The 25,864-nt window shown below is 50.8% G+C and overlaps 10 protein-coding genes across 11 annotated transcripts; 5 read left to right on the plus strand and 5 right to left on the minus strand.

The window, feature by feature from the left end:
* Positions 1-407: 407 nt before the first annotated feature.
* Positions 408-4,975, minus strand: AAFC00_000471 (uncharacterized protein; the record flags this gene model as incomplete). Its single annotated transcript, XM_069344522.1, has 3 exons — positions 408-1,486; positions 1,538-1,604; positions 1,664-4,975. The coding sequence occupies 3 exons, from the start codon at positions 4,973-4,975 to the stop codon at positions 408-410; spliced, it is 4,458 nt and encodes a 1,485-aa protein (XP_069200308.1).
* A 1,603-nt stretch (positions 4,976-6,578) lies between these two features.
* AAFC00_000472 (uncharacterized protein) lies at positions 6,579-7,800 on the minus strand (the record flags this gene model as incomplete). Its single annotated transcript, XM_069344532.1, has 3 exons — positions 6,579-7,106; positions 7,160-7,314; positions 7,386-7,800. 3 exons carry the CDS (start codon positions 7,798-7,800, stop codon positions 6,579-6,581), a joined length of 1,098 nt encoding a protein of 365 aa, XP_069200309.1.
* Positions 7,801-8,682: 882 nt separating this feature from the next.
* AAFC00_000473 (uncharacterized protein) lies at positions 8,683-10,674 on the plus strand (the record flags this gene model as incomplete). Its single annotated transcript, XM_069344541.1, has 3 exons — positions 8,683-8,742; positions 8,806-8,976; positions 9,034-10,674. 3 exons carry the CDS (start codon positions 8,683-8,685, stop codon positions 10,672-10,674), a joined length of 1,872 nt encoding a protein of 623 aa, XP_069200310.1.
* A 171-nt stretch (positions 10,675-10,845) lies between these two features.
* On the minus strand, positions 10,846-12,282 carry AAFC00_000474 (uncharacterized protein; the record flags this gene model as incomplete). Of its 2 annotated transcripts, none has more annotated exons than XM_069344553.1 (2): positions 10,846-11,003; positions 11,433-12,282. In XM_069344553.1, 2 exons carry the CDS (start codon positions 12,280-12,282, stop codon positions 10,846-10,848), a joined length of 1,008 nt encoding a protein of 335 aa, XP_069200312.1. The 2 variants fall into 2 exon arrangements, with proteins under 2 accessions (XP_069200312.1, XP_069200311.1); XM_069344552.1 differs by having other exon boundaries at positions 11,433-12,204.
* Positions 12,283-12,660: 378 nt separating this feature from the next.
* AAFC00_000475 (uncharacterized protein) lies at positions 12,661-13,112 on the plus strand (the record flags this gene model as incomplete). The annotated part of the gene is made up of 3 exons (XM_069344566.1): positions 12,661-12,790; positions 12,861-13,043; positions 13,108-13,112. 3 exons carry the CDS (start codon positions 12,661-12,663, stop codon positions 13,110-13,112), a joined length of 318 nt encoding a protein of 105 aa, XP_069200313.1.
* A 938-nt stretch (positions 13,113-14,050) lies between these two features.
* On the minus strand, positions 14,051-14,881 carry AAFC00_000476 (uncharacterized protein; the record flags this gene model as incomplete). The annotated part of the gene is made up of 1 exon (XM_069344579.1): positions 14,051-14,881. One exon carries the CDS (start codon positions 14,879-14,881, stop codon positions 14,051-14,053), a length of 831 nt encoding a protein of 276 aa, XP_069200314.1.
* Positions 14,882-15,234: 353 nt separating this feature from the next.
* AAFC00_000477 (uncharacterized protein) lies at positions 15,235-15,930 on the plus strand (the record flags this gene model as incomplete). The annotated part of the gene is made up of 1 exon (XM_069344592.1): positions 15,235-15,930. One exon carries the CDS (start codon positions 15,235-15,237, stop codon positions 15,928-15,930), a length of 696 nt encoding a protein of 231 aa, XP_069200315.1.
* A 2,022-nt stretch (positions 15,931-17,952) lies between these two features.
* Positions 17,953-18,875, plus strand: AAFC00_000478 (uncharacterized protein; the record flags this gene model as incomplete). The annotated part of the gene is made up of 2 exons (XM_069344605.1): positions 17,953-18,577; positions 18,631-18,875. The coding sequence occupies 2 exons, from the start codon at positions 17,953-17,955 to the stop codon at positions 18,873-18,875; spliced, it is 870 nt and encodes a 289-aa protein (XP_069200316.1).
* A 2,158-nt stretch (positions 18,876-21,033) lies between these two features.
* Positions 21,034-23,087, plus strand: AAFC00_000479 (uncharacterized protein; the record flags this gene model as incomplete). Its single annotated transcript, XM_069344617.1, has 4 exons — positions 21,034-21,036; positions 21,239-21,307; positions 21,515-22,393; positions 22,458-23,087. The coding sequence occupies 4 exons, from the start codon at positions 21,034-21,036 to the stop codon at positions 23,085-23,087; spliced, it is 1,581 nt and encodes a 526-aa protein (XP_069200317.1).
* Positions 23,088-24,314: 1,227 nt separating this feature from the next.
* On the minus strand, positions 24,315-24,992 carry AAFC00_000480 (uncharacterized protein; the record flags this gene model as incomplete). The annotated part of the gene is made up of 1 exon (XM_069348202.1): positions 24,315-24,992. The coding sequence occupies one exon, from the start codon at positions 24,990-24,992 to the stop codon at positions 24,315-24,317; it is 678 nt and encodes a 225-aa protein (XP_069200318.1).
* Positions 24,993-25,864: the final 872 nt, after the last annotated feature.

Below are 25,864 nucleotides of genomic sequence, written 5' to 3' on the forward strand. Positions count from 1 at the left end.
GGGTAATGCCGAGCGGGCGATAATCCATTTTCGTCCTTCCAACCATACGCGTTTGTGGTTCTTTCCTTCCCTGTCTGTTCATATCTACTGTCTCACGGTGGGCGCTTTGGAGATGGGTTTCATTTTCCTTTTATTTTCATTCTCATGTGATGATGCCTGGAGATAGACGTCGACGAAATTGTAACTTTTGATGTTGACGAAATGGAAGACTATATGCGAAGAATCACCAATAGACTCTATGAGAGAAGAATGATTTGATTGATATACTCGATGTGACCTTTATGGTGAAGCTAACCTTTCTCACGTGTTCCCTGTCCGTCGCTCTCGTCGAAGAGACAACATTCGTTCGTTTCTTAAGTTCGTCTAATGTATGATTGTCTTCAGTTCCAATTCCTTTTTCATAAGTCCTATGTCCTACCCGGTGTCTCATCCCCATGCGCCACCTCCGACTGACCGAAAACCATCTCTCCCACCTCGGCAGGACTACCTTCGCCAATGACTTTCCCATTACCAAGAGCGAGACAGTATTCGGCGTCTCGGACAGCAGAAGGTCTATGAGCGATAGTGATGACCGTGCTGCCCTTCATTTCCTCCCTCAGCACTCTCTGGATCTTCCATGCTGTGTCCATGTCTATACTGGCGGTCGCCTCGTCCATGATCACAATGGCGCTTCGGCGCAGGATCGCGCGCGCAAGTCCGACGAGTTGGCGCTGGCCTTGACTTAGGTTCTTGCCGCCCGTGTCGATCTGCGTGTCAAGTGTCCATTGGTATGACGGACATACTCTGGCGATGACGGCTTCGCAGGCTTCGTCGGAGTGTTCTTCTGTCGGGTCGAGGTTGTGGCGGAGAGAGCCGGGGAACAGAACTGGGTCTTGAGCGAGGAAGGTGATGCGCGTGCGAAGAGCTTGTTTGTCGGCTTTGGAAATGTCTATGCCGCCGATGAGGATCCGGCCTGACTCGGGCGTGATGGTGGCCAGGAGAGCTAATGCGAGTGTACTCTTGCCTGATCCGGTTCGTCCGATCACAGCGGTGTTGGTACCACCTTTGAGCTGGAATGATATTCCTGATAATGCAGGTTCGAGGTGGGGTGCGTAGCGTATGGTGACATCTTCGAAGATGATGTCACTTTCGTAAGATGGCCACCATGCTGGCGGATCTATGCTACCTTTCGGTTCCTGCTCGAGATGAAGCAACTCGACTACTCTCTCCACAGACACGAAATCCAGCTGCAATTGGCCATACTGCTTACAGATTTCGTGTGTCGCACGCACAAAACTACTTGCCGATACCAACACAAAGGCGGTCAGCCCAGAGGTCAGCCCAGAGTAGATCGCTAAGATTGTCAAGATGAAGGTAGAACAGCCCGAGAGAATGTCAAAGCGGTACATCAACCAGCTCTGCAGACTCCAGTAGAAATGATCCATCTTCTGGAAGTTGTCAGTCACGGCAATCACGCGATCTTGGAATTGAGATTGGGCGCAAAATGCTGTGAGCAGGGTTAGCGATAGTGCCTCCGATTTATTGGATACCAACATACCTCTGACGGTTGTAAGACCATCCAAAAGCGCACCGAAGTTTGACATGAGAGGGCTCAAAGATACCATCTGCAGTTTTGTCAGCTTATTGTTTTCTGTGAACTTAATTCATGAATAAAGATGCGTACCTCAAGCCTGCGCAAGCTTTGAGATGTAGGGAGAAAGCGCAAGAAAACAAATACGAATGCAATGGTCAGAGCCATGGAAAAAATGAGAAATATCGGAGTGATGCTTGCAATGACAACAACAGCAGACACCCAAGCAATAGATTGCCACACAACATTCAAGAACTTATCCGAGATGTTGCCATCGATTGTGCCGACATCAGAAGTCAATCTGTTCATAAGACGTCCGACTGGGGTGACATCGTAGTAGCGGAAAGTTGTATAGCTGACACGTTTCATGATGTCTCTGAACATCTGGCGCCCTGCCGAGTATATGACTACCAGCATAAAACTTTGGAGGACGAGGAAGCCGGTCGCCTGCGCAATGGCGATGAGAAGATACCCGATGAGCCAGGGCTTGACGTTATCCGATGGGTTCGGGAAGCGGCTGAAGAATCCAGATACCGGACTCGACTGCATATGTAGTTGAGCGGAAAGGCGTTGGGCTACGAATGCATTCACTCCAGCTTCGTTATATGCCTCGCCCCACTCCTTGAGAAACCAGGATTCCAGCACACGGACTAGACGACAGAACGCAGCGCCTAAAATCACAAATGCCCACCACTTTAGCTTGCCGGCTTTGACATATTGCCAATATACTTTGAATTGCACACCCCCATGCTTGCGGTGTTCATCTTCCGTGAACTTGTCAGGAACTGCGGCTGCTTCTTGGGCTTCGTCCGAGGATCCATCTACCAGGGTACCACCGTCGGAGCCAGCTTGAGGGATGTTCGACCCGTCAGTCATTTCATCGTCATCTACGACGCGTGCCGTGCCATTCACGATTTCGATGGCGTGCTCAGCTATACCCCGGCATAGATCAGTCCTGTGGGTTACGAGAATGACAACGCGGTCTTTCGTTAGATCTCCGGCGAGACATTTGGATACAATCGCTTCTGCAGTCTGCTGATCTAGCGCACTTAATGGATCATCGAGCATCAAGATATTTGCTCTGCTGTAGACTGCTCGTGCAAGAGCTACTCTGGCTTTCTGACCACCTGAAAGTCCGATGCCGTTCTCGCCGATCGGCGAGAGATCACCATGCTGGAAATTCGCGAAATCGGAAACGAGAGCACAAGCGTCCAGAGTCTGTTTGTAACGAACCTCGTCGTATGGCGAGCCGAACAAAATGTTGTCACGTATGCTCATGCTCTGCAACCAGGGACTTTGTGCGCAGTATGCAACCGGGGTTTTCGGTTTATGAAGTTGCCCACCGCGGAGGTCAAGTTCCCCCAGAAGAGCTTGTAATAAGGCAGTCTTCCCAGACGCCACTGGACCCGATATCACGGTCAAACCAGTCGGAAAGGACAGTGTAACATTGCGCAGGACATTGCGAGATAGTCCTGGCCATGCGAAAGACGCGTCCTTGACTTCTAGCGCTTGCTCTATTCCTGAGGGTTCCCCTTCAATATCCAGATGTGCCCGATCCGGCTCAGCCATGAAGTCCTCGATACGCCCAACAGCAACATTTGCATTCAGCAATACAGTGATCAAGCCGGGTATATCTCGCAGATTCCCTTGCAGTAGAATGAACAGCTGTAGGGCGGGAAAGGCTACCGAAACTCTTAATTGATGGCCTGCAAGTGCGGTATATGCCCAAAACGAGGCAACAGGCAGAATGCCACTACCGAGCATATTGAAGAATATGATAGCGAGGTCCCAGATGTTTGTCAGCACCTTGAGCTTCAACTCCTTTTGACGTGCGCCCATAATTCTGTTAAACCATGTAGGATGCCATCCATACCATCGCAGGTGTCTGATGGCTTCGACATATTGGGAAATCTGCTGTAGCTTTACATCTGTAGCTGCTCGACGCGCCTTTTCGTTCTTTATAAGTTGCCGCACGAGTAAGGCATTGATACACTGAGCGATGATAACAACACTGATGCCAATGAGACATGGCCAGCCTATCAATCTCCAAACCAGGATGACCGATAGTAGAAGGCCGAGCGGTTTGTTGATAATTGACTGGAACTCCCAGAATCGCTGGGCGACTTCGTAAACATCACCACGCATCAGGTTCAGAATCTTTCCCATTGATGCGGGCTCCTTTTTAGGCGCGTCTTGCTTTCCCATCTTGAATGGCACCAAGGCTCGAATTTTTGCAGCAACTCTTGACGTGAGCTTCCCATGCCCGCTGCTCTTCTTGATACTACCATTCAGTAATGCACTATCCTCGCCAGATTCGTCTTCGATTGGATCTTCTTGATCTGGACATGCTGATTGCCCATTCCGCATGGCTGCATCGTCGGACGTGCTGATTCCTTCGTTGTTCACACTGCCGATGATTTTTCTATTCAATGTCTTTTCAAAAAGCATGGTAATCATCTCGCCTCTTGAACGCTCGTAGCACCGCCTTCCGAACCAGAGACTGAATACAGCGCTTTGGGCAGCGACAAGCCTTAGAGTCAATATCAATACTGCGAACGTGATGGCAGGTCTCCTGTTAAGATCGATCCGGTCCATTGCTTCCAAGAGATTTTGCAATAGAACAGGAGTTGAATAGTTTGCAACGAGTTCTACAATTGCTAAGATTGCAAGGATCGCAAGATCAATCCAATTGGCGCGAAGCAGCCGTATCACCACTGTGCCTTTCAGATCCTTGAAGGCGTCATGTAGATGACGATGTTGGAATTCATAGCCAAGCTGCCACACATCTTCATCGTGCAACTGTCTCTCAGTGCCAACACGAATGAGGGACGACATCCAGGACACGGTCATCCATTGCAACAGCGTCAAATTGTCTTCAGGCGAACGAAGATCGTGGCTCGGAGTTGTGAAGGGTCGACTTATATCTGCCTGTGACTGATCGGGCTGTCGTAACGGCATGTTGACCACAATTATACAGGCGAGGAACGACAAGATCGCATTGCTGAGAGCCAGCACATCGAGTGGCGACTGCTTGTACCATCGTGCAGGTGAACTCTGATCCCAATGAGATGCAAAGAATACAAGTTGCAGGGCGAAAATGATACTATATGTAAGGAGAAGTGCTACAGATGCTGTCCGTGGGCGACGGAATGCAATACCCAATGCTGATAATGCCCACAAGATTGACGGTGCAATAGCCGGGAGAACCTCTATCGAAGTCACAACTTGAATGGATAATCCGCCAGCGGATATTATCAACAAACAAATTGCCGCGTAAGGTAGCCGCTGAGTAACCTTGTAGTCGACTTCGTTATCGTCGGTAGGTTCCTCGACAAAAGGGCGAAACCAGGTAGTCCGCCGAGGAGTGGTCCATGTGGCGATCCATGATGAGCCCTCGTCAGGCATATCTCTGTGGTTTACCTTTACAATCACATAGCATGCAATTGCGAGGAGAGAGCTATGCTTACAGGGTCAAGTTCTGGCAGGCAACAGCAATAGTTCCACCTCCGCTGCTTATCGGACTGCTCGCGCGCATTAATTAAACTGACGTGCTTGATGATGCATCCGGGTGTCGGCCAGAAGCGAATCGATGTGGCGTCGAAGGAAGTCGGACACGAGTCATGCCAATGCAGAGTAAACGTGTATGCCTACTGTACAAAAATGGGGTATTTCAACACTGATAGCTTTTCCCTCATCAGATGTCTGTTCAAGATGAATGGAAGCACTGAAGCATCGCTAGTCTATTGGTCTTATGGATGTACCGGTATATGTTGCCATACCTAGTTATAGCACAAAGCAAGCGAATCTGCTGTCCCCCAGGTGCAAGTTTAACCTGTCTTACCTGGCGTGGGGTGACGCTCACCTCTATATTGTCTTTGGATACGATTTTTATATGACGGAAGATGTGCAAACTACTGTGGTCATTCTTCGTGACGCCGCTCATAGACATTGTGTTGCTTACTATCTTACTATGGGCAAATGGTTAGTTCCTCTTACCTATGTTTGCCATAGCCATAGGCGTCCTCTACTAGTCACCTAACAGGACGTACCATAGGTAGTTCGTCGTGAAGATCAGCATCAGGTTGGTTCAGCCCAAGCGGTAGATCTTTTCTGTATTCATGGTATCGTTCACAATCGCCCGCAACAATCGTTCGGGATCCTCGGTAGCTGTTAATCGTACATGGCCTGAACGCACGGTATGTCCCATATCCCAGAAGAGACGCGTCGCAATAGACGAGCACTCTCTCATAATACTTGCGGTTTCGAGTACCCTCTTTCTCAAACCAATAACAGACCCACAATTGAAATCATCGCTATCATCCGCATTACCGTTGACTTACAGAAGCCGGGGGGGTTAGAATGGTCTACAATCCCAGCCAAAACACAGGGTTGCCCTATAGACGGTCCTATTAATCGACTTCGAGTCTCATAACTCCTGATACTGGTATCCAATCACATTATAAAAAGTATATATACTTGACAAACGGGAATGTCGATATCAGCAAGGCCGCGTGGCCCAATGGCAAGGCGCTTGACTACGATTCAATCTATTCGATTGAGCGGTATCAAGAGATTCCAGGTTCGACCCCTGGCGCGGTCAATTTTTCGCGGAACCACACCACGATCCACACAAAAAATGACGCTCGGTATATGTGGGTCCAGAAGGCTCAAATTTTGCTTGCAGCTGATCAATAGAGTTTTTTTTGGGTCTGACCCTTCGCGGATTTGGGGCGCTTTCGCCGCTTGCCGAGAAAACTCCGGGTCAGCTCGACTCGAGGATGCTCCGATGGTGGAGGGACTGGTACATATCCCGGGGATCGTATGAGCAGCTGCTGTGGTCCGAATATACCGTGTGAAATATATTCTGTGTTTGTAGGACGACTGATCATATTATTCCATGCCAACGGACGGCATTCTTTCGTGCAGCAGACATGCCTCCTTTACAGTCGAGCAAGTTGATGGTATAAGGGAGATTCGAATGTTGTACACAGAGTGAGCCACTTGCTGTTCAATACCATATACTTCTTGTTCGATGATGAGGAATCGCCGGTTCTCCAGCCTTCTCGTTTTCCTTTGCCAGATCATACAAGAAGAAGTCGATCAAAATCGCATTGACTGTGGCCTCAGGGTGGTTTCTGAGTATCTCTTGTTTGATGAGCTCAACTGTCCAAATGCTACAGCCTCGTAATTGCGTTTCCCAGCTACTACCGCTCTCGATAGGCTGTTGTGTTCGTATGGCTGAGTCTAGAGGTGGACTGTACGAAAGACATTGGAGCGAATGAAGCATTTGCGGAACTCGGTAATCAGCAAACATAGTAACACTGTCAATGTCGTTGAAGTGGCCATAGTCCTCGCCATTGAACGCAGCCCATATGTCGGCAACAAGTATCTGGGGTCGTTTCATGATGTGTACAGTCTTACGCTCAAACTTGGCACAGTCATTGAAGCAGATGAAGTGATGAGCTAAAAGGTTGACTAGCTTGCCCGCACTGTTTTCGGAGGCTTTGATGAGTTCTGCCACGCTACCGTGGAAGTACTGGACTTGTCAGGCACGAGTATTGGAGTAGTTGTATGACACAGGACACCTACCTCTTCTAGTACAGCACCTGCCTCTCTCATGCAAGCGATACGTTCTGTAAGGAGAGGAATTGGCTCTTCGGTAGAAGAGCGAAACACGGAGGCTATAACTTCATCTGGACATTCCTCATCGTCTGTGTAGAAGGCAGGAGTGGTGATTGGGATGCCTGGATGGTGATGAGATGGTTCTCGACAATGATACATTGAGCTAGAGCCTCAAGTCAAGAGTCAGCCTTACCTTGATCGAGTGCACGTTGCAAACACGCCACAAGACTCCAATATCCAGTCCATCGCTTCTCGCGATACTCGACAGCGAATCGTTCATCTTCACTTTTGTCGCTCCAGAAACTGAAGTTCAGCAAGTCCATGAGGAAGATGAAGTTCAATGTAGCTTCATCTTTTGCTTTGGGATGAAGTTCATGTTCGGACCAAGTATGAGTGCTATACTGCCGTGACTGCATCTGGTCCCATATCATGACAGCAGCCTGCTTTGTACCTTGCATCCCCACAGCGACATCGACGCTGTTGTCGTATATGTATCTGGCATCCTGCAAGACTTTTGTGGCCGATGTGATTTCATCACTGGGAGCAGATATACCTAGCGATGCTCGAAGCAGGTTGAGCAATTCGGGGTCTGCTTCGTCGTCAGACATATCTTGGATGCAGTACAGTACTTTGGTGTTGTAGTCCCTTGTGGTTGGCGGTTGGTGCAGCTGCAGCACGCAGCACGAATCACAGTGGATGCGCAATCCAAGTCAGCCCGCGCCACAGGCGCTCGCCTGCTACGGCGAATAAGCTTTGCAGCTGCTATCTCCTATGCCCGATAACCTGGGCTCCAATCGGGTCAATGCAGGCTTGGCAGAGAGGAATCCTGTGGGACCAGACTTTGTAACTACTGGTTTGGGCAAGGCAAGGTGGTGCCTTGCTGTACTCTGCGTGGATATACTACTGTGAACACAAAGTTGATGGACTTAGTGCCAAGTTGCTGTATGCACAGCGATTGATACTACGTGAACTGAACGATGAAGCTTTGACACGATAGTCCTACTCGTTCGCGAAAGAAAAGCCGGAGTGCGAGCCTTGAGCCGTACCTGTCTCAAAAGAAAGTACAGGTACACGGCGGTACCTGACGCAGGCAGAAGGACGGCTACGCGGTAACCGAGCAAGCTTGGCACGTATCCCTCAGTCCAAAAAGTCCAAAAGATGCGTCAAGGCAAACTGCGGGGGCTCCCTTAGTCATGTTAGCCTCAAAGGCAATATACAGTAAAGTACCTTACAGGCCGGGCAGGGTCGTCGGCGTCATGTCATCGTTGCTCTTTGGCTCTTGTGGACGTGGGAGACTTTCTCAGGTCTGTATCGACACTGACGATTCGTAATAGGAGGGTGCAAGCGAATGTCTCCTTTACCATCCAACACCTTCATTGCCTTGTTGGCGACACCCGTCTCTCACTCTTTCCTTTGTTCGGTCTCGGTGCAGTGATTGTTGTCTTTTAGCCTTCTTGGATTCTATCATTACTGGCCAATCTTGCGCCATCATGGCACGCGACAGATTCCTGAAGCAGTCGCTCGGCTCGCTGTACAGCTCAATCAAGCAGGTACGACCGTCTTCACAATCATCGCACAATTCATTTCTCACCTCAATACTAATTTTGCCACAGTCGCGCATCCTTGTAGTCGGCGCGGGCGGCATTGGCTGCGAATTACTCAAGAACCTGGTCTGCACCGGTTATGGTCACATCACCGTCGTTGATCTCGACACCATCGACCTCTCAAACCTCAATCGCCAATTCTTGTTCCGCCATTCTCACATCAAGAAATCAAAGGCTTTGGTCAGTGAAAGACAGAGGAACGGTCTTTTGACATTTGCTAACGCGATGAGGTAAAAGGTGGCAAAGGAGGCTGCTGGCAAGTTCAACCCCAACGTCAACATCGAGGCGCATCATGCCAACATCAAAGACCCGCAATTCAATGTCGACTGGTTCAAATCATTCGGCATTGTCTTCAACGCGCTTGATAATCTAGAAGCACGTCGACATGTCAACAAGATGTGTTTGGCTGCTGATGTCCCTCTTATCGAAAGCGGCACTACTGGATTCAATGGTCAGGTTCAACCCATTCGCAGGGGGCTGACAGAGTGCTACGATTGTCAGCCGAAAGAGACACCGAAGAGCTTCCCAGTGTGCACTATCCGGAGCACTCCCAGTCAGCCCATTCACTGCATAGTCTGGGCCAAGAGTTATCTGTTCAACGAGCTCTTCGGAGTCAGCGAAGACCAGGCCGCAGACCTTGATCATTCGGAAGATTCCGAGAATGCGATAGAGATCGAGAACTTGCGACAGGAAGCTCAAGCATTGCAGAAGATTCGTTCAGCGATGGGATCCGAGGACTTCCCGCGTCAGGTGTTCGACAAGGTTTATACCCAGGACGTCGAACGATTGAAGAGCATGGAAGATATGTGGAGAACACGCAAGGCGCCTACTGCTCTCAATTTCGACGAGCTATTACCACAGTCCGAGAGCGTCTCGCCAGATATCGCGAATCAAGACCAAAGGACATGGACAATTGCCGAGAATGTAGCTGTTTTCAACTCGAGCCTTAACAGACTCAGTGCTCGTCACGAAGAGCTCAAGGCCACTACTGAATCCGATGACGCCTCACCAATACTGAGCTTCGACAAGGATGACAAGGACACCCTGGACTTTGTTGCTTCAGCAGCCAATCTCAGATCTGTCGTCTTTGGCATCGAGACCAAGTCCGAATTCGACATTAAGCAGATGGCTGGAAACATCATTCCGGCTATCGCAACCACCAATGCCAACACTGCAGCACTTTGTGTATTGGAGGCCTTCAAGATCATGCAACAGAAACTGGAGAAAGCCAGTATGGTCTTCTTGACCAAATCCACGGATCGCATGATTGCAAGGGAGCCTTTGCAACCGCCAAAGCCCGACTGTCCCGTTTGTGGCAATGCGCAGGCAAGATTGGCGACCATCCCAGAAAAGACGACACTCGAGCAGATCGTTGAGCAACTACTAAAGGCCAAGCTAGGCTACACTGATGAGCTAAGTATCAGCACTGATGTTGGTATCGTCTACGACCCCGATATGGAGGAGAACCTTCCCAAGACGCTGGCTGAGCTTGGCATCAAGAAAGACATTTTCATCACCGTTCGTGACGAGGAAGATGCGAACACAAAAGTCAATCTCGTCCTTGCCATCTCCGAGATGGACGACAACACCTTCGAGGCGCCTTATTATCTCATCCCAGAGACCATCATCGTTCCGTTAAAGGCCAACGCTACCAATGGCACAGGACCAGCTACAAACGGCGACGTTGCCGCCGTCACCGCAGCTCCCGCCCCTGTTGCCACGAAAAAACGAACAGCGAGTGCTGCAGATCTCGAAGCAGAGCCTGCGACTAAGCGTGGGAAGCTCATCGAGAGTGCCGAGATTGACGGCGCTAATGGCAGCACAAAGGACAATGAGCCTATCGTGCTTGACGACGACGGTACCATTCTACTCGACTGATGGAGCGGTCCACCAATGAACAGTAAAAGTTTTCACTTTTTCTCGCGATGAAGCATGGCGTTGGTGATTCCTCCGTGTGTATCTGGAGGATTCGGCGTCAGAAGAGCGGTGGAAGCTTCCTTCTCTAGCGTTTGAAATGGTTGTGATTGCCGCTCACGCCTCGCGATGCCTCTATACGGCACTCAGGCCACCATCCAGAGTGATGACACAATTGTTGGCGTATGCATTGCTTGCCAAGAAGACTGCTGCCTCAGCTATCTCATCCACCGAACCGAACCTTCCGGCTGGAATTCTTGAGAGCGCTTCCCCGCGTGCTTTCGGCGCCATGGCTTTGATTGAGTTTGTCAGCGTATGCTCCGTTGGATGGCATAAAACAGATTGGCATATGACGGTGTTTTAGAATCTAGATGGGACCGAGACAGGACTTAAGGGCTATAGGCACATGGGAATAATGGGACGTACAGGAGGCGGTAGTGGCTTGGCTGGAGAATGAGCACTTGGAGAAGATGGAAGGGTACGATAGCCGGGAACAGTGCTTTTGGTCTCGCGAATCCCTTCGGCCTGCATCATCACGGCCTGGCAGGTGCAGCACGCAGCCCACACCCCCACCCCCGGCGAATGACACACCACATGTTAATATACTCCCGATTTGCCTACATGATCGCCCTCGCACTCGGCTCACCAAAGTGATTTGGGAAAGGCTCGAAAAGGAATGCAGCCAAACATAAGTAGAATCGAAAGACGAGAAATAGACATACCTTTAGTCATATCACTCTCGATATACCCGGGCAGAACAGCGTTGACTCTGATGCCCGCGGCGCCCAACTCAGCAGCCAGACTCCTCGTCAGTCCCAGGACGCCGGCTTTACTAGCGGCATAAGCAGCCGAGCCCGCGCCACCGTGTGTGGCAAGTAACGAAGCGACGTTGATTATGACGCCCTTTGTGCTGACCGCGCCCGGCTGGGTCTGAGCCTCGTTGCTGTTGCTGTTACCACGAAATCGCAGCATCTGCTTGCCTACAATCTGACTCGCCCATAAGGTTCCCATTAGATTCGTTTGAATCACTGACTCGATCTGGGAGGCGCTGGTGCGGAGTAAGAGCGAGGAGTGGGTCACCCCGGCGCTGTTCACTAGTATCAGAGGGCCTGATTGTGTTTCTCCATTGGTGGAAGAAGACGACTGAGAAATGAGGTCCTTGAGGTTTAGCGAGGTCCAGAATTCTCGTGAGCTTATGTCTCCCATCTCGACAATGTGGCGTTGTTGTGACGTTGCAGACGAAGACCCGTCTCCAGAACTTTGGTTGGATGTATTGTTACATGCTTCGAGAGTGCGATTTAAAGCTGTCTGGTCCCGACCGATGAGAATGCAGTTTGAACCTTTTGAAGCAAATGCTGTGGCGATTGCGGCGCCTATTCCTCGGGATGCCCCTGTGATTATCGATGTTGTTCCTCCCAATGGAGGTCGTGTTAATGAAGATGCGGTGCTCAGCGCTCGATTTTGTTGCTGCTGCTGTTGCCCATGCTGAATCATGTAATAGAATGATGGTGATGGTCGAGCGGCATTCCTGTAGAACTGGTGCCGGAGTGGAGTCGAAAGTCGAGTCGCCATCGTTCTTCTCTTCTCGTTTGCCTCGATCACGGCAATTATGAAGAAGCTTATAAGTTACTGATTGTGACAAATTCGATGACACCACGTTTCTTGTTTCATGTCTCTATATACTAATGATGATGGTATTGGAGCACACAACACGGTAAGGTATGTGATGATGAATGCCAAGAGTTTATTGGACATGTAGTACTTGGCAAAAACCCGCATCCACTCTTTCTTTCCCTCGACACGTCGTGCTTCAAGCTTCAGTAATTCTTTCTCTTTCCTCCTACACTGATAACCTAGAGAAATCGTCTAGACGGGTCTTTCATCAACTCCTGTCTCGTTCCGATCTTCTTGCAGATTCTTTCAGAAAAGTATTTTATAGACTTCATACCCATGGCGGACACAGAACAGCCTGCCAGACCAGAGTACGTGACTCTAGTGTCCAACGACGACTTTGAGTTCAAAATCGAGCGTTCGGCGGCTCTGATTTCTCCCGCCATTGCTCGCATGCTGAACCCACAGAGTGCGTGTCTCTTCTCAATCTATCCCTGTCTCTCTGTTGGTCATGAAAACTTGCTGAACAACAAAAACAGATGGCTTCATGGAGTCCAAGACAAACGTCTGCGTCTTTGATAATATCAACGGCATGGTGCTGGAGAAGGTCTGCGAGTACTTTTACTATAACTCTAAGATGAGGGATGCAAAGGATGTGCCTGAGATGGATATCCCGCCTGAGCTGTGTCTTGAGATACTCATGGCGGCTGATTATCTCAACGGTGAGTCTTTTCCTTTGGATTCGATGTGAAATTAATGAGGACTTGTGTGCTAATGTCTTGATAGTCTGATTGGTTGACCGATCGAGTCCTTAACGAATACGAATATTGACGATTGAGGCTACATGCAATGATAAGAAGAGAAGAGGTTTGATATTTCAGCGACGGCGTTCTGGCATGCATGCTGGTCAATTGGCATAGCGGTCTGGTATACCCACGGAGAAGTAACAATAACGATATACATGATCATCTCCTTACGCCTTTTCTCCTTTATCTGACAATCTAAGCTCCTCCACTTTATCTTTCACATTGCCCGAATCTCATCTTCCGGATCACGAGCATATACGCCGAAATACCCTACACTCCTCCACGGTACGGCGTCTATAGTTGATCCAACAAAGACCTTCCTTTCTGATCTGGACTGTCGCCTCTCATTGCTTATATGGGGTGGCGGTCCTTGTTATCTGGAGACATATTCTTTCTCTTCTCTCTAGGTTTATCCTACTCGTCTTTGATATATAATATAGAAAAATGACAATGTCTCTCCTAAGCTATTTGTTGAGGACTAGTAAACTCGGGCCGTAAATCATTATGGTTTCGCTCAATTGAGCGGCGGTTCTGTTCCTCTTGCCTTCGTATGGCCTTTTGCTTTCCTCAGGCTGCATGTATCATCGCATAAACCTCCTGGAAAGTAGATAGACCCCACAGGGGTATCAGCCTGTCCTATTGAAGGCAGCAGCATGGGGAAGCGGACAGCATTGCCAGCGGCGAGAACAAATGTGTCCACGTTCTGTTCTTCTCAGGCGCGGGGACTATGGTCGTCGACTCGCTTGAAGAGAAAATGAGGAACTCTCGGTTTGTGTCGGTGGAGAGGGTTGCCGGGGATTTCTTTCCTTGTGGTTCCTCTGCCGTGGAGGCTTCTTGCACCGCCGAGGCTTTCTCATCTATTGAGACTTTTGGTGGTCGGTTGGTCAGATCAGAGCGTCCTTTACAAGGAGGACAAGGCATGATCATGCGTTTGTCCTCGATCCGAAAACATGTGCCTTGACAAACTCGACGTAACCCAATTTCCTGCCCCTCAACAAACCCACGACGTCCTGAGCGATTCCAAAGCCGAACCCGACCTTGAGGCCCATGAGGGCGGTGCGAGCAGACGTCTCGACGGGGAAACGATTCCAGGCGCTGAATGCACCTGCGGTGCCCAGTGCGGCGACGACCGTACTCAGAAAGTCGCGCTGGACGTATACGCCGGGGGCCTCGCCGCCGAGCTTCTCGATGCCCAACGACGCATCATCCTCGTCATCGAAGAAAAGCCCTCTCCTCTTCTCCTCCCTCCTGCGTTCGCGGAACCCATACCACCCGCCCCACACAGCGCCTCGAAGCCGATCGACAGCCTCCTCGACGGCAAAGAAAACCCCCGTCCACGCCCCGACTTTGACGCCCATCTTCATGCCCTCTTTGATCCCGCCTAGCATCGCGTGGTAGTTCTTGCTCTTGTGGTATAGGTACCATCCTACTTGCGAGGTGGGCAGGCGATGGGCGTTTTCGGCGCGGAAGCGCAGGCCCGCGCTCGTGCCGCCGTGGGTCGCGCCTAGGAGGAAGCCGGTGGCGGAGGCGAGGAGGGTGCAGAGGGGGAGGCGGAGGGGGAAGGGGGTTGTCAGGCGGTCGTTCGAGATGTTCTGTGGCTTTTGTTGTTCTTGGGCAGATGGTGTTGTTGAAGAGGTCGGCGGTGGTGGTGGTGAGTCGGTTGTGTTTGTGAAGGGCGTTGTCAGGGATGAGGATAGTGCTGGTTCGCGTTGGAGTTGTTGGTGGTTCGGCTGCTGGGAGTTGAGCGTCGTCATGGTGCTTGATGGTCGCTCAAACAGCTTTGGGTGGATTATTACAGGTGTTTAGTGGATGATAATGGTAGTATTGAATGGAAATGGAGCTTGAGGCTCGGAGGTGCCCATTTTCGCCGCAACCTCGGGTGATTGTGGACGCATCTAATCTTATCGTTTCTCGTGCCCAATCTAATCTTATCGAGTTACCTCTAGACGTGTTATATAAGCTCCTCGTCTTGCTCATCCTCTTCACACTCTATGCGCCACTTGACCAATCTCTCAGATCACTAATCATTGCTCTACACAGCTCAATTCATACAGCTGCCTCAGCTCCTTAGATACTAGACGTGGAACAATCAAAGCGCTCCTTCGCCATGCCCCTCGTCAAACCCTCGCCTCTGACCTGGACTCTACGCCTCAAGTCCCACCGAACCACTATCCTCCTGCACGTCTCACCCACCACTCCCTGGTCAGACATCAAAGCCGAACTGCTGCGCGCCTTACAGCAGACATCAAGCAACGAGTCCAGTCCCACTCTGAACGGCCAGCCCCTACCTTCTTCCGCAAACGACGTTCTGTTCGCCAGACTCATCGACCCAAACAGGCCCGAGGCGGGATGGACGAGTCTCGGGCCCGAAGACCTCGATGCTGCCGAGAACAACGACGATGACGAAGAGCTGGGAGATATCGACGACGAGTTGTTCGGTGGTGGCAAAGGCAAGGCCAAGGCCACGTCTGCTGCGAGACAAAAGCAGAAACAGGCAGGGTTCAGAGATTGTCCTCAGGGCTGCGGACTACGCGAAAACGCCATTGTCGCTTTCAGATTCAGAGGCGCTGCTCCTGCTGCGCCTTCTGCGTCCTCTGCTGCTGTCGGACTAGGTGTCCACAAAGGCGCTGTTGATGACGAGGGATACGTCGACGAAGACATGGATGATGGAGCACAGCCGTCGCGAGAATGGGACGTCGTCTTGCCTCAGTTCGAAGATGTCTACGGTATCAACGAGCTCGAGCCTGATGACGAATTGGCCACGCCGCGCGCGAGAAAAGTGGCCGACTTTGCGGGTATATGAATGAGGGAGTGACTGACGAAAAGACAACCACTCATGATTCTGCTGGATCAGTCATCATACCGCCACGGATCGCAGAGATGACATCAGTCTTCCTAAGCTTTGCCCGCCGTACGCCTTTTGCTGCTTGTTCTATCGACGAGTCTTTGCGACACGGACACGAATCAGGCACATACCCCATGAGCTCACCCTTTTATCCATCTTAGTATGTCCCAAACAATCAAGATCGGATGGAGAGGAGTACGAAAGAGGAAGTCGCCTCAAGCAACAATCTACCGCTCCGGAAACCCCTTAGCCAACGTTCTACCCCCTCCAAGATTGATCGCTGAAATCATGTGAAGAGACGATCAGAGAGAGAAGCAACAGAACCATGACAGACAAGATGACCATGCTTGGAATGTACCATGCCATTGATAATCTTCATAGCCATTAACACAAAATGGACATGGACATGGACGAATCTTTATAATATACCTCTCCAGCGCTAGCGCATACATACTGCGAAAAGAGAGATAGGATCATACCATAGTCACAGTATACGATGATTTGAGTATACGACAAGCAGACTTCACGACAAGAATGATTTCCATACCTTAGGTACATCAGGAAAACAACAAACCCTCCATACAAAGCTACCCTACAATAAAGCATGGTACTCTATAAGCTTAGGATATAGCGACTGACGCAGAAAAGAATAGGCCCAAGGTTGTGCAAAAGGTGGAACGAATCCCTGTCTATCTCTTGAAGCACTCGCGTACATGTAGCTGCCAAGCTCTGGTCTGTTCCAAAGTTCGTGGTCCCCCCAAGCTGCAGTAGTCTTATCACACACACATACCCACTCTCCCGTACACCCACCGAGTCAAGAAAATGAAATCCGTTGGGTCGAATGATTAGATGACGCCTTTTCACATGCGTTGAACACAGATGGCTTGCAGCGGCGGAAGCGCGCCGACGAACCTTAGGCACAAGTACCTTGCCTATTTCACCGGCCTGGACCGACTTTCTCTTCTTCTGCATGACTGCTTTGTCTTTCTCATGCAATTTGATCATTCCAAGCGAAAGGATCGAGGACCAAAAGTAGTGAGTGCTAGGAGAACAGATGGCGATAGGCTAAATCTGACGGAATACATCACAGAGGCGCAATATACCATTGGCAATAGCGTTACCCGATATAAAGAGATACATACTCTATTGTGACATGGTGTCTTCATGCGGTGCGACAGTAGCGATGGGAGACAGGTAGGATACGGTACAAAAGTGAGACAGATGTCAGGGACCAAGCTCTCTCTGTCTCCCCGCTTGCACTGAGTTGTTCAACTTGGCCATGCGAGTACAAGTATAGTGGGGGATTCTGAGCCGAGGGTTGCAAAATAGAAGGGAAAATTTCATCCCCACCATACGACAATACTGTACATAATCTTGAGATGCAAACGAGGTACGAGTACAGGTTTCAGAGCACAAGTAAGGTAAGGTAGCACATAGCTTAGGCAAAATACCTTAATTACTGTTACGTCAAATCGTCGTTCTGCCACACTTTGGCGTAAATTATACTAAAATCCGACTTTCTCTGGTGTGCTGCTGCCCGCTTGCAATTATCTTTTGTGCTGCACTCTGCAACAGTCTGCATCTGCAATCTGCAATCTGCCAATCTGCCAATCTGCCAATCTCCAGTCTGCAGCTAATACCTTACCTTCTTCTTCGTCTTTCCGTATCTCTCTCCCTCCCCATCTCCGTACTTTGCCTGCCTCATCCGTTGCCCGACGATCTGCCTTGTCCCTCTCTTCCCATTCGTCTTCGCGCCCGCCTGTCTTCTTCGCGTCCGCCCGTCTGATTGCCAGAACGGCACGGTCCGCTTTTTTTCTACTTGTGTCGGCTCACTTGCCTGCATAGCGTCTCGCTGTCTGTCGCTCGCCTGCCAGTCACAGTTGTGTGCGCCTATCCGCCAGTCCATCACTCTTCCCACACCGCTACGCTACACATCCCTCACCTCAATCTATCTGTGTTCCCCCTCTCCCCGCTTCCATCATGTCTGGCACCCCCGTCTCGCACGACGCGCATCCTCCCCACGGTCACCCCGACAATCAGGGTCCGAGCAGTCAATCTGCAGATAAACCATCCACTGCCTCTCATCCTCGCTCAGACAAGCCAGATCCCACCACCTCGCAGCCTCACTCCAAGATTCATCCGCACGGCGCAAACGTCCAAGATGCCTCCCAGGGACGACTCTCCGCCTCCTCTGCCTCCTCCCCCGCCGAACTCTCCAGTCTTAAGGTAAAGCTGAGGAATGCTCTTCGCCAGTACCCCGACTTTCCCAGCCCGGGCATTCTTTTCGAGGACATCATGCCCATCTTTTCTTCCTACCAGTTGCACAGCGACCTCATCAAAGCCCTTGAGTTGCAGGTGCTCTCAGCCTTCGACAAGAAGCCCGATGTCATTGTCGGTCTTGAATCACGCGGTTTCCTCTTCGGCCCTTCGCTCGCTCTTCGATTGGGAGCTGCCTTTGTGCCAGTCAGAAAGCAGGGAAAGCTTCCCGGCAAGCTTGAGACCGAGGGTTACGAGAAGGAATACGGCACCGACTTTTTCCAGATCCAGAGCGATGCTATCGAGAAGGGACAGACTGTGCTCATCGTAGACGACATCATGGCCACCGGTATGCTATACAGAAGACTGGCTTCTTCAGAACGAAACTGACGCATTTCACAGGTGGTTCTGCCACGGCTGCGGGCACCCTCGTCGAGAAGATCGGAGGCTCCATCCTCGGATATCTCTTCATCATGGAGTTGGAGTTCTTGCATGGTCGCGACAAGCTCAACGCCCCTGTCTCCACCCTCCTCAGCGGTCAAGACAGCGAGAGCAGAGAGCTTCCCTTGGGCCAGACCAAGGAGCCTGCTTCGGAGATCAAGAGTGTGCAGGACGCCGGTGGCGCTGCGGCAGAGACTCGTCCTTAAGATAACGTCTAATTATCTGTGTTGTTTTCCCGGGCTTCATTTGATGTAATTTTGGACAAATGATTTTTTTTTATCATGGAGATATACCGCTGGATACCCCATATAATACACACACACACACAAAGACACGATGATTACGTTGCGACATGGCTTCATACCGCAGATCTCGTACAAAAGCTTACATATACATTCTATCACTTTGTTCACTCTGTCATGCTATTCGGGTGTCGTCTATATGCGACCATAGGTAATCTCTCAAGAAAGTGTCATAGTGAGGCTTCTTCTCAACCCCTCCACGCCCAAAGAAGAAAAGCCCGAGATCGGAGGCCCGAACAGCCCACCGCCCCGCCATTGCCCCTCCAAACCATGCTTAAACCTGACTAAGGTAAGCACAAGGAAGGACGCGGGCAAAATAAACCGACCTGTGTAAGTTGGGGGACTCACTCGTGCGAGAACAATCAATCACACCCAAAGCTTTACCGTCTTCCTTCCCATGCTTCGTCGTCCACTTATACATATACTCAGAAGATCTATTGTCGTTCGTCCTACTCCCGCCGCTTCCAGACTCTTCAGTACTTCGCAATTCAAAATGTCCGAGATGCAGCAGATCTTCACCTCCAACTCCATGGCCCGTAAGTCTCCACCCGAGGATTGATAGCATGTGAGCTCAAGCATTGACTTTTGTTGTGTAGCTGTTGGTCCCTACGTACGTGGTGATTTTTCGTCTATATCCACATGCCTCTGTCCTCGGGTACAGAGAGGGAGTCAAGCGTTGAGAAGAGCTCAAGCGACACTCTGCATATCGAACTCTTCGCATGCAGACTTGTTCTCTTCGATATATCGTGACACGCCTACCTCTGATCATAGACACTGACAAAGACCCCAATAGAGCCAAGCCATCAAGGTCAACGGACAGATCTTCGTCTCTGGCCAGATCCCCGCCGACAAGAACGGCAAGCTCGTCGAGGGTACCATCTCCGATAAGACCAAGGCTTCCTGCGAGGGCATGAAGGCCATCCTCGAGGAGGCCGGCAGCAGCCTTAGCAAGGTTATTAAGGTCCGTGACTCATCAATGTCTTCCTCCTTGTATTGTCATACAATTCAAAGTGTGGAAGAAAGGCAATAGTATGAAAGAAAGAAAGAAAGAAAGAAAGAAAGCTGACTTTGGACGACAATAACCAGACCACTGTCTTCCTCGCCGACATGAGTGACTTTGCCGAGATGAACGCCACCTACGAGAAGTACTTCTCTCACAAACCTGCTCGTAGCTGCGTCGCTGTCAAGGAGCTCCCTAAGGGCGTCCCGGTTGAGATTGAGTGCATTGCTCTCGCTTAAGTTTATGTAGTCAATGACATATAGATGGACCACAAAAAGACATTTTTTTTTATCACTTATTGCTGATCGCATCTCCATTGTATTATCGTCCTCGTTGACTTGGGAGCGAGAAGCTGTAAATACTTCCGTTCTCATTCCATCTTTTGTGTCAGACTCGTGGCTGAGATGGACGCAGTAATATGGGAGAAACAGAACACCATAGCACAGCAAACCAAGACATGCTGGGCCCTAAATTGCCGTGTTCAAGGCGCGCGCTGTAGTCTACTACTGTACCGTACAGTACTGTCCCGTTCGAGCAAGATACTATACGGGCGAGTCGGGCTCGGGACTGAGTTCCCTAAATCCAGCTAGCGCAGAACCTCAGATACTCTGAAGTGCTGTATGATCGCTCTTGCTAGACACATCGCCGATCAAGCATATTTAAATGCATGCGAAAGCCGGAACAAGAACAGTGTTCAAGTTACAGCTCAGTCGTGCAATATATATGCAGATGATCATTAGATCGTCAATAATGCCATATGTTCAAAACAATCAATGGTTTCTTTCGCTAAAGAGCCTCAAGCGCCATACCCATCCAAGACTAGTGGCAGAAGTCACATCTGCTGATGGACTGCTCTTCCCCTAGAAACAGCTTACTGTATCATTACTCCGTTCTCCGGCGCATTCCCTTTTTCTTACACCGTTTGGCTTAGAATTACTGTACTTTACTGTACTCAGAGTACTCGCCAATTACGATTTTTACTGTACCGTACTGTACCGTACGGAGGGATTTTGTCTTAGCACCATCCGGCAAAGGTCCATTGGCCTTTGATGCTGCGACGCAATGGTATGTTCAATGCTGTAGGAGTACATTAGCTTCGTCTTCTTTCCCCCCCCCCCCTTCTTTCGTCCTGCATCTGTATATTCAAATTGTTCTACCAAATCCACGCTTCCGTCTTGCCGCCGTGCTCATCCGGGCGGGCGTCCATGGACCAAAAGCAAAGGGCAATAATGTAGTAGTATACTGCTGAACATGGATTTTGTTATAGGGCAGACATGGCAATGTTGATGTTCAAAAAGCATTCAAGGAGTTTCAAGACGACGAAAACCCGACCAAGGTAGGTTTCTACAGATGAATTTCTCATCTCTTCTCGTGTTCGTGTTGTATACCACTCCCGCCATCTCTCCTCGACGCGTCCACTGTACGAGGTTCTCACGCGTCACATACTGTCTGATGGCAACAATTTTTTTTTTTGTTCTTTCCCTCTCTTTGTGTTCTTCATAAGTAGGTACAAGGATAATGGCAACTGATTATTTACTCGTAGTGTAACAAGGTTCGCTGTGTGCACTGCGGGTTCGTACGTGCAAAGAACACGACGCGCCAGGTGGAACACTTGCAGGATTGCTCAGCATACTTGAATTCACAACAACAGCAGCAGCAGGAGCAGCAACAGTCGTCGCAACAACCGACACCGCAGCCCCCGCCGGGGCATATGAATGCATCTCATAACGGGAGCACTAACCCAAGTCCGACCATGAACAACTCTCCTGCTCACGTCACACCGACGCCTGGCCAGAAGAACTTCCTCATGGGCCAGAGACCAAATCCGAATCTCATGGGTACCCGTCGACCATCCAACAAGCGCACTATTGATGGAAACATCAAGCAGAACGGACGACCACCAATGGGAAGGCCGATGCCTCCCCCGCCTGTTGCTCCCGCGCCTGTGCCTGTGGCTGCTCATGCTCCTGCTCCGCCTGCACAAGCCCCCAGTCTGGCGAACTATCTCCTTACTCGTGATCCCGGGGCTTTCAGCTCTGCGACCCAGCAGCCCTTTTTGTCTCACGCAGGTTGTGGTACTTTGAGCGCAGGCGCTCTAGGGCAGTGGCTGGCGCAAGACTCGCATATCTCCAGAGGCTACATTAGCTTTGTCGGACAATTGATTGGCAAGATCAAGCTTCCTGCAGTGCAGAACAGCCAATTACATCCGCTCTATCGCACCATGGATCTGCTAATCAGCGCGCTGAACAACGCGAGGCGGGAAATGAGCTTCTTCGAGGTGACAGCGACAAAGTACAATCTGCAACTCGTGCGCGAGGAGCCGAGTCCCATCACAAAGGCCTATCTTGACCTATTCGTTGCATCCAGCTCACCGAGTGCAAGTCTGCTAGAAGGAATGGTGGTATTATGGGCGACCCAACACGTATGTATTTTCTCTGTTGCAGCAACAATCATTGTTTCTTTACTGACTAGAGTCCAAATCACAGTGCTACCGTTCGTCATGGACCTACTCGTCAACTTTCACTTCCACCCTGAACCAGCCCATTTTACCTTCCTTCAGCGTAAACACAGACTCCCACAACGCGGCGCTGCATCAATCCTTGATACCCAACTGGACCTCTCCTGCATTTGCCAAATTCGTCGATGCCTGCCGAGCAGTGGTCGACGAGCTAGCGAATGCCCAAACAAGCGGCAACGGTCGAGAAGAGATGGCCAGATGTGAGTGCGCATGGAAACAAGTGCTCTGGCTATGGGAGCAGAGTTGGCCCGAAGTAGACGGCATGGGAGAGGAAGAGGAGAGCGTCAGCGTCGATCGGTTCGGGAACAGCATGAAGATAATGAGCAGCGCCGGCCACGGCGGCAGCAGCGTAGTGAATCATCCCACAGCTACTGCGGTGGCAATGTCCACAGGACCCCCTGCGCCGAACGTCGCCGCAGGTGCCATGCACGAGCGAGACGCCGAAGCCGCAGACGACGACGACGACGACGACGATGAAGAAGACGTCGTCGAGGTCGTCGGCGGACGAAGAGAGAGCGGGTTGGTGGGCAGTCCGAGCTATGTCAGTCCGTATGGCGGGACGGGATTGCAGGCCGTCGAAGCCGCCACGCATGTTTGATCCGCGGGAGCCAGCCGAGCATCGTAGGCTCTTGTTTCCAGCATGTCCTCTGACTGCACTTTCGTATTGTCTTCTTCTTCTCATGTACGCGAAGAACCAATTCCGTACTCTAGCATGGCGTTCCGAGACGAGGTCAATCGGGGAGACCTTTTTTCTTTTCTAACACCTTCTGGACTTGTGGCGATGCGGTCATCTCCACATGTATGTCGTAGCATACACGAATGGACACTGCATGTTTGCAGTTGTCTTCTATTTCTTGATTTTTTCTGATGGAATGGTAGTAGATATGGCAAGCCCAGTGTAAGCTTCGAAGATGGCTGGTTGTTGGATCGTCATCTCTGTTGAAAGTGCTGGCTTGGCTAACTTGCCTGTGTACGGGATGTACGTATATCTCAAAGTAGATATGACACCTCACGGTCGTCGGTACTTGATTGCTCGTGATTGTCGTAGTCTTGCTTTTCTTGTCATTCATCTGCTGAGCACTCTACTGTATGCATGCTTTTTTTTTCTTCATAACGATTCATATCTAACGGCGTATACTCTACTGCTAGAAGTCCTGTGTCAACGACGACGCCGACGATCAGATATCAATATGCTCATCGAAACCCCTGGGCTGCCGCCCCTCAGCAACGAAGCCCGTGTTGCTCTCCTCTTCTCCCTCTCCATCGACCTGCTCGCCCCCATCCTCATCCCCCTCCTCATCCTCAATCGGAAACGTCAAAAGAGCAGCAACGCCGCCCAAGCCCTCCAGCCTCCTCCCACTCTCATGCATCGAGCTCAAAACCCTGACCTCGCCGCCCTCATCTTTCCTTACCCGATCAACCAGCCCGACCCACCTCCGCCGCACATGGACGTCTTGCGCGCGAAACAGCGCATCACTAATGAGCAGGACTCCGCCTCCACGGCCCACGGCGCCCTTGGCGACGGCGTTCTCGACCTCTCGCGGGCCGTAGCACGCGCGTCCGTCGTCTTTTCGCACCAGCTCGTAGAAGCGGTCGATCAGCGACGTCTCGCGGGCGAAGCGCGTGTCGCTTAGCTTGGAGGTGATGGCTGGGGAGGCGAGGACCTGGGCCAGCGAGTGCAGGTGGCCTGAGGCCGAGTGGGCGACGATGGTCTTGGAGAGGAGCTGCGAGAGCGGTTTGTTGGTTGGTGAGCGAGCGGATTGCGACTTTATGTAGGATTGGAAGGAGGAGGCGGTGAAGCCGGGCGAGGCGAGCAGGATGGGTTTTAGGTCTGACGAGGAGTCGGACGAGGTGGATGAGGAGGAGGAGGAGGAGGAGGAGGAGGGGGGGGAGAGTCGGAGATTTGCCGGGTCAGAGAGTCGAGCACTGTCGAGAAGAACTTGTTCACAGCTTTGTCGTGGTCGGACGCGGGTTTGCCGGGCCGCTTCTTGGGCAGAGACACGGTGATTTGCTGGCGCAGGATGGTCTGGTGCGTCGTGATGAGACAGATGTTCGCCAGCCCTTCCTGCATCACCACCGCCCACAGTTCGGCTTTGGCGCTCTGGTCTAGCGACTCCCGCAGCGTGTCCAGCGCCACACTGTCCCATCCGTCTGCTTTTTCCAGCGTCAAGTTCCGATGCAGTTCGAGGTCCAGCGTGTGATGCGCGCCCAGCTTGACGTATTTGTTCTCTTCGGCGACGCGCCCGCTGACGTGCAGTTCGCCCGCCTGAGGATCAAAGTCGAGAGAGGTCACGCGCAGCGTCAATGTCATGTGCACTCGCTGCGACGACGAGGATCCCGTCGCTGCGGATTCCGTAGTCACTCTTCGGATCGCTGATGCTCGTAGCAGGTCGTTGGGTCGGATCAGGTTGTATGCGTGCCACATGTCTTCGGGCTCCTCTGGCAGGAGAGTGGCGCTGCCGCTGCCATCTTTGGCCTCGATGTTTTGTTTCATGAGTTTCATGCTGGACTTGGTCGGATTTCATATACTTCTGTATGCTGTATGAGAGGTTGATTTGGTGGTGGTGAATGCACAGCAGAAGGTGAGACTCGAATAATTGTAGACTTTGGGCAAAAAATCATTGGTATACAGTATTGTTATAGCATACATCAAACATGACCCGAAAAGCTTATATGCAGTTTACAACCGTGGATATCCTCATGGGACTGCGGAAACTAATCACCACCGCTTTGCACGCTGTCGAGGGGTATAGTGGGGTTGATGATTGAGTAAAAGATAAGGCCCAAAGGCGGTGAAGCACAATCGTCCCTTCTACGGAGTCTCGTCTTGTACAAGGCGTACACAAGGGCAAGGAGTCGCAGGTAAACATGCATAAGATCAATCTCGCATTGATGAATGCAATCACCCGACGTCATGAGTCAAAGGAAAGTCTCGGCTTCGATGACTCGAGTCGTCCCGTTTCTGGGCGGTGGTATTGGCAGAAGGAAGGATTATTCCTCTCAACAACAATGTTACTCATATACACTTCCCTTGCCTTTTGTTCCCTTTTTATTTGTGAGAGCGTTCTTGCTTTGTCTGTCACCCAAACACAACGGCAACACAATCAATCTGTCGACATCTGCGGTCTTGCAACAGAAATCACTGCGCTCCGCGTCCAGTCACTATTCGCCACACCGTAAAGTACGAAAAGCAGCTCTGCGATATAGCCATGAATCCATTGAGCCAAGAATCTCTCCTAGATCAAGTCCAAGGTATCAGGTAAAAACTCAAGCATGCGCCGGTGTCCAGGTTCCTTGTTACACACAAACCTCGGTCTGAGATTATACGGTTGAACTTGATCTAGATAATTCTAGCGAATGAAGATCATGCTTGTT

The sequence above is a fragment of the Neodothiora populina genome (assembly GCF_041146345.1).
Source record: "Neodothiora populina strain CPC 39397 chromosome Unknown canker_contig_11, whole genome shotgun sequence".
Classification (NCBI taxonomy): Eukaryota; Fungi; Ascomycota; class Dothideomycetes; order Dothideales; family Dothioraceae; genus Neodothiora; species Neodothiora populina.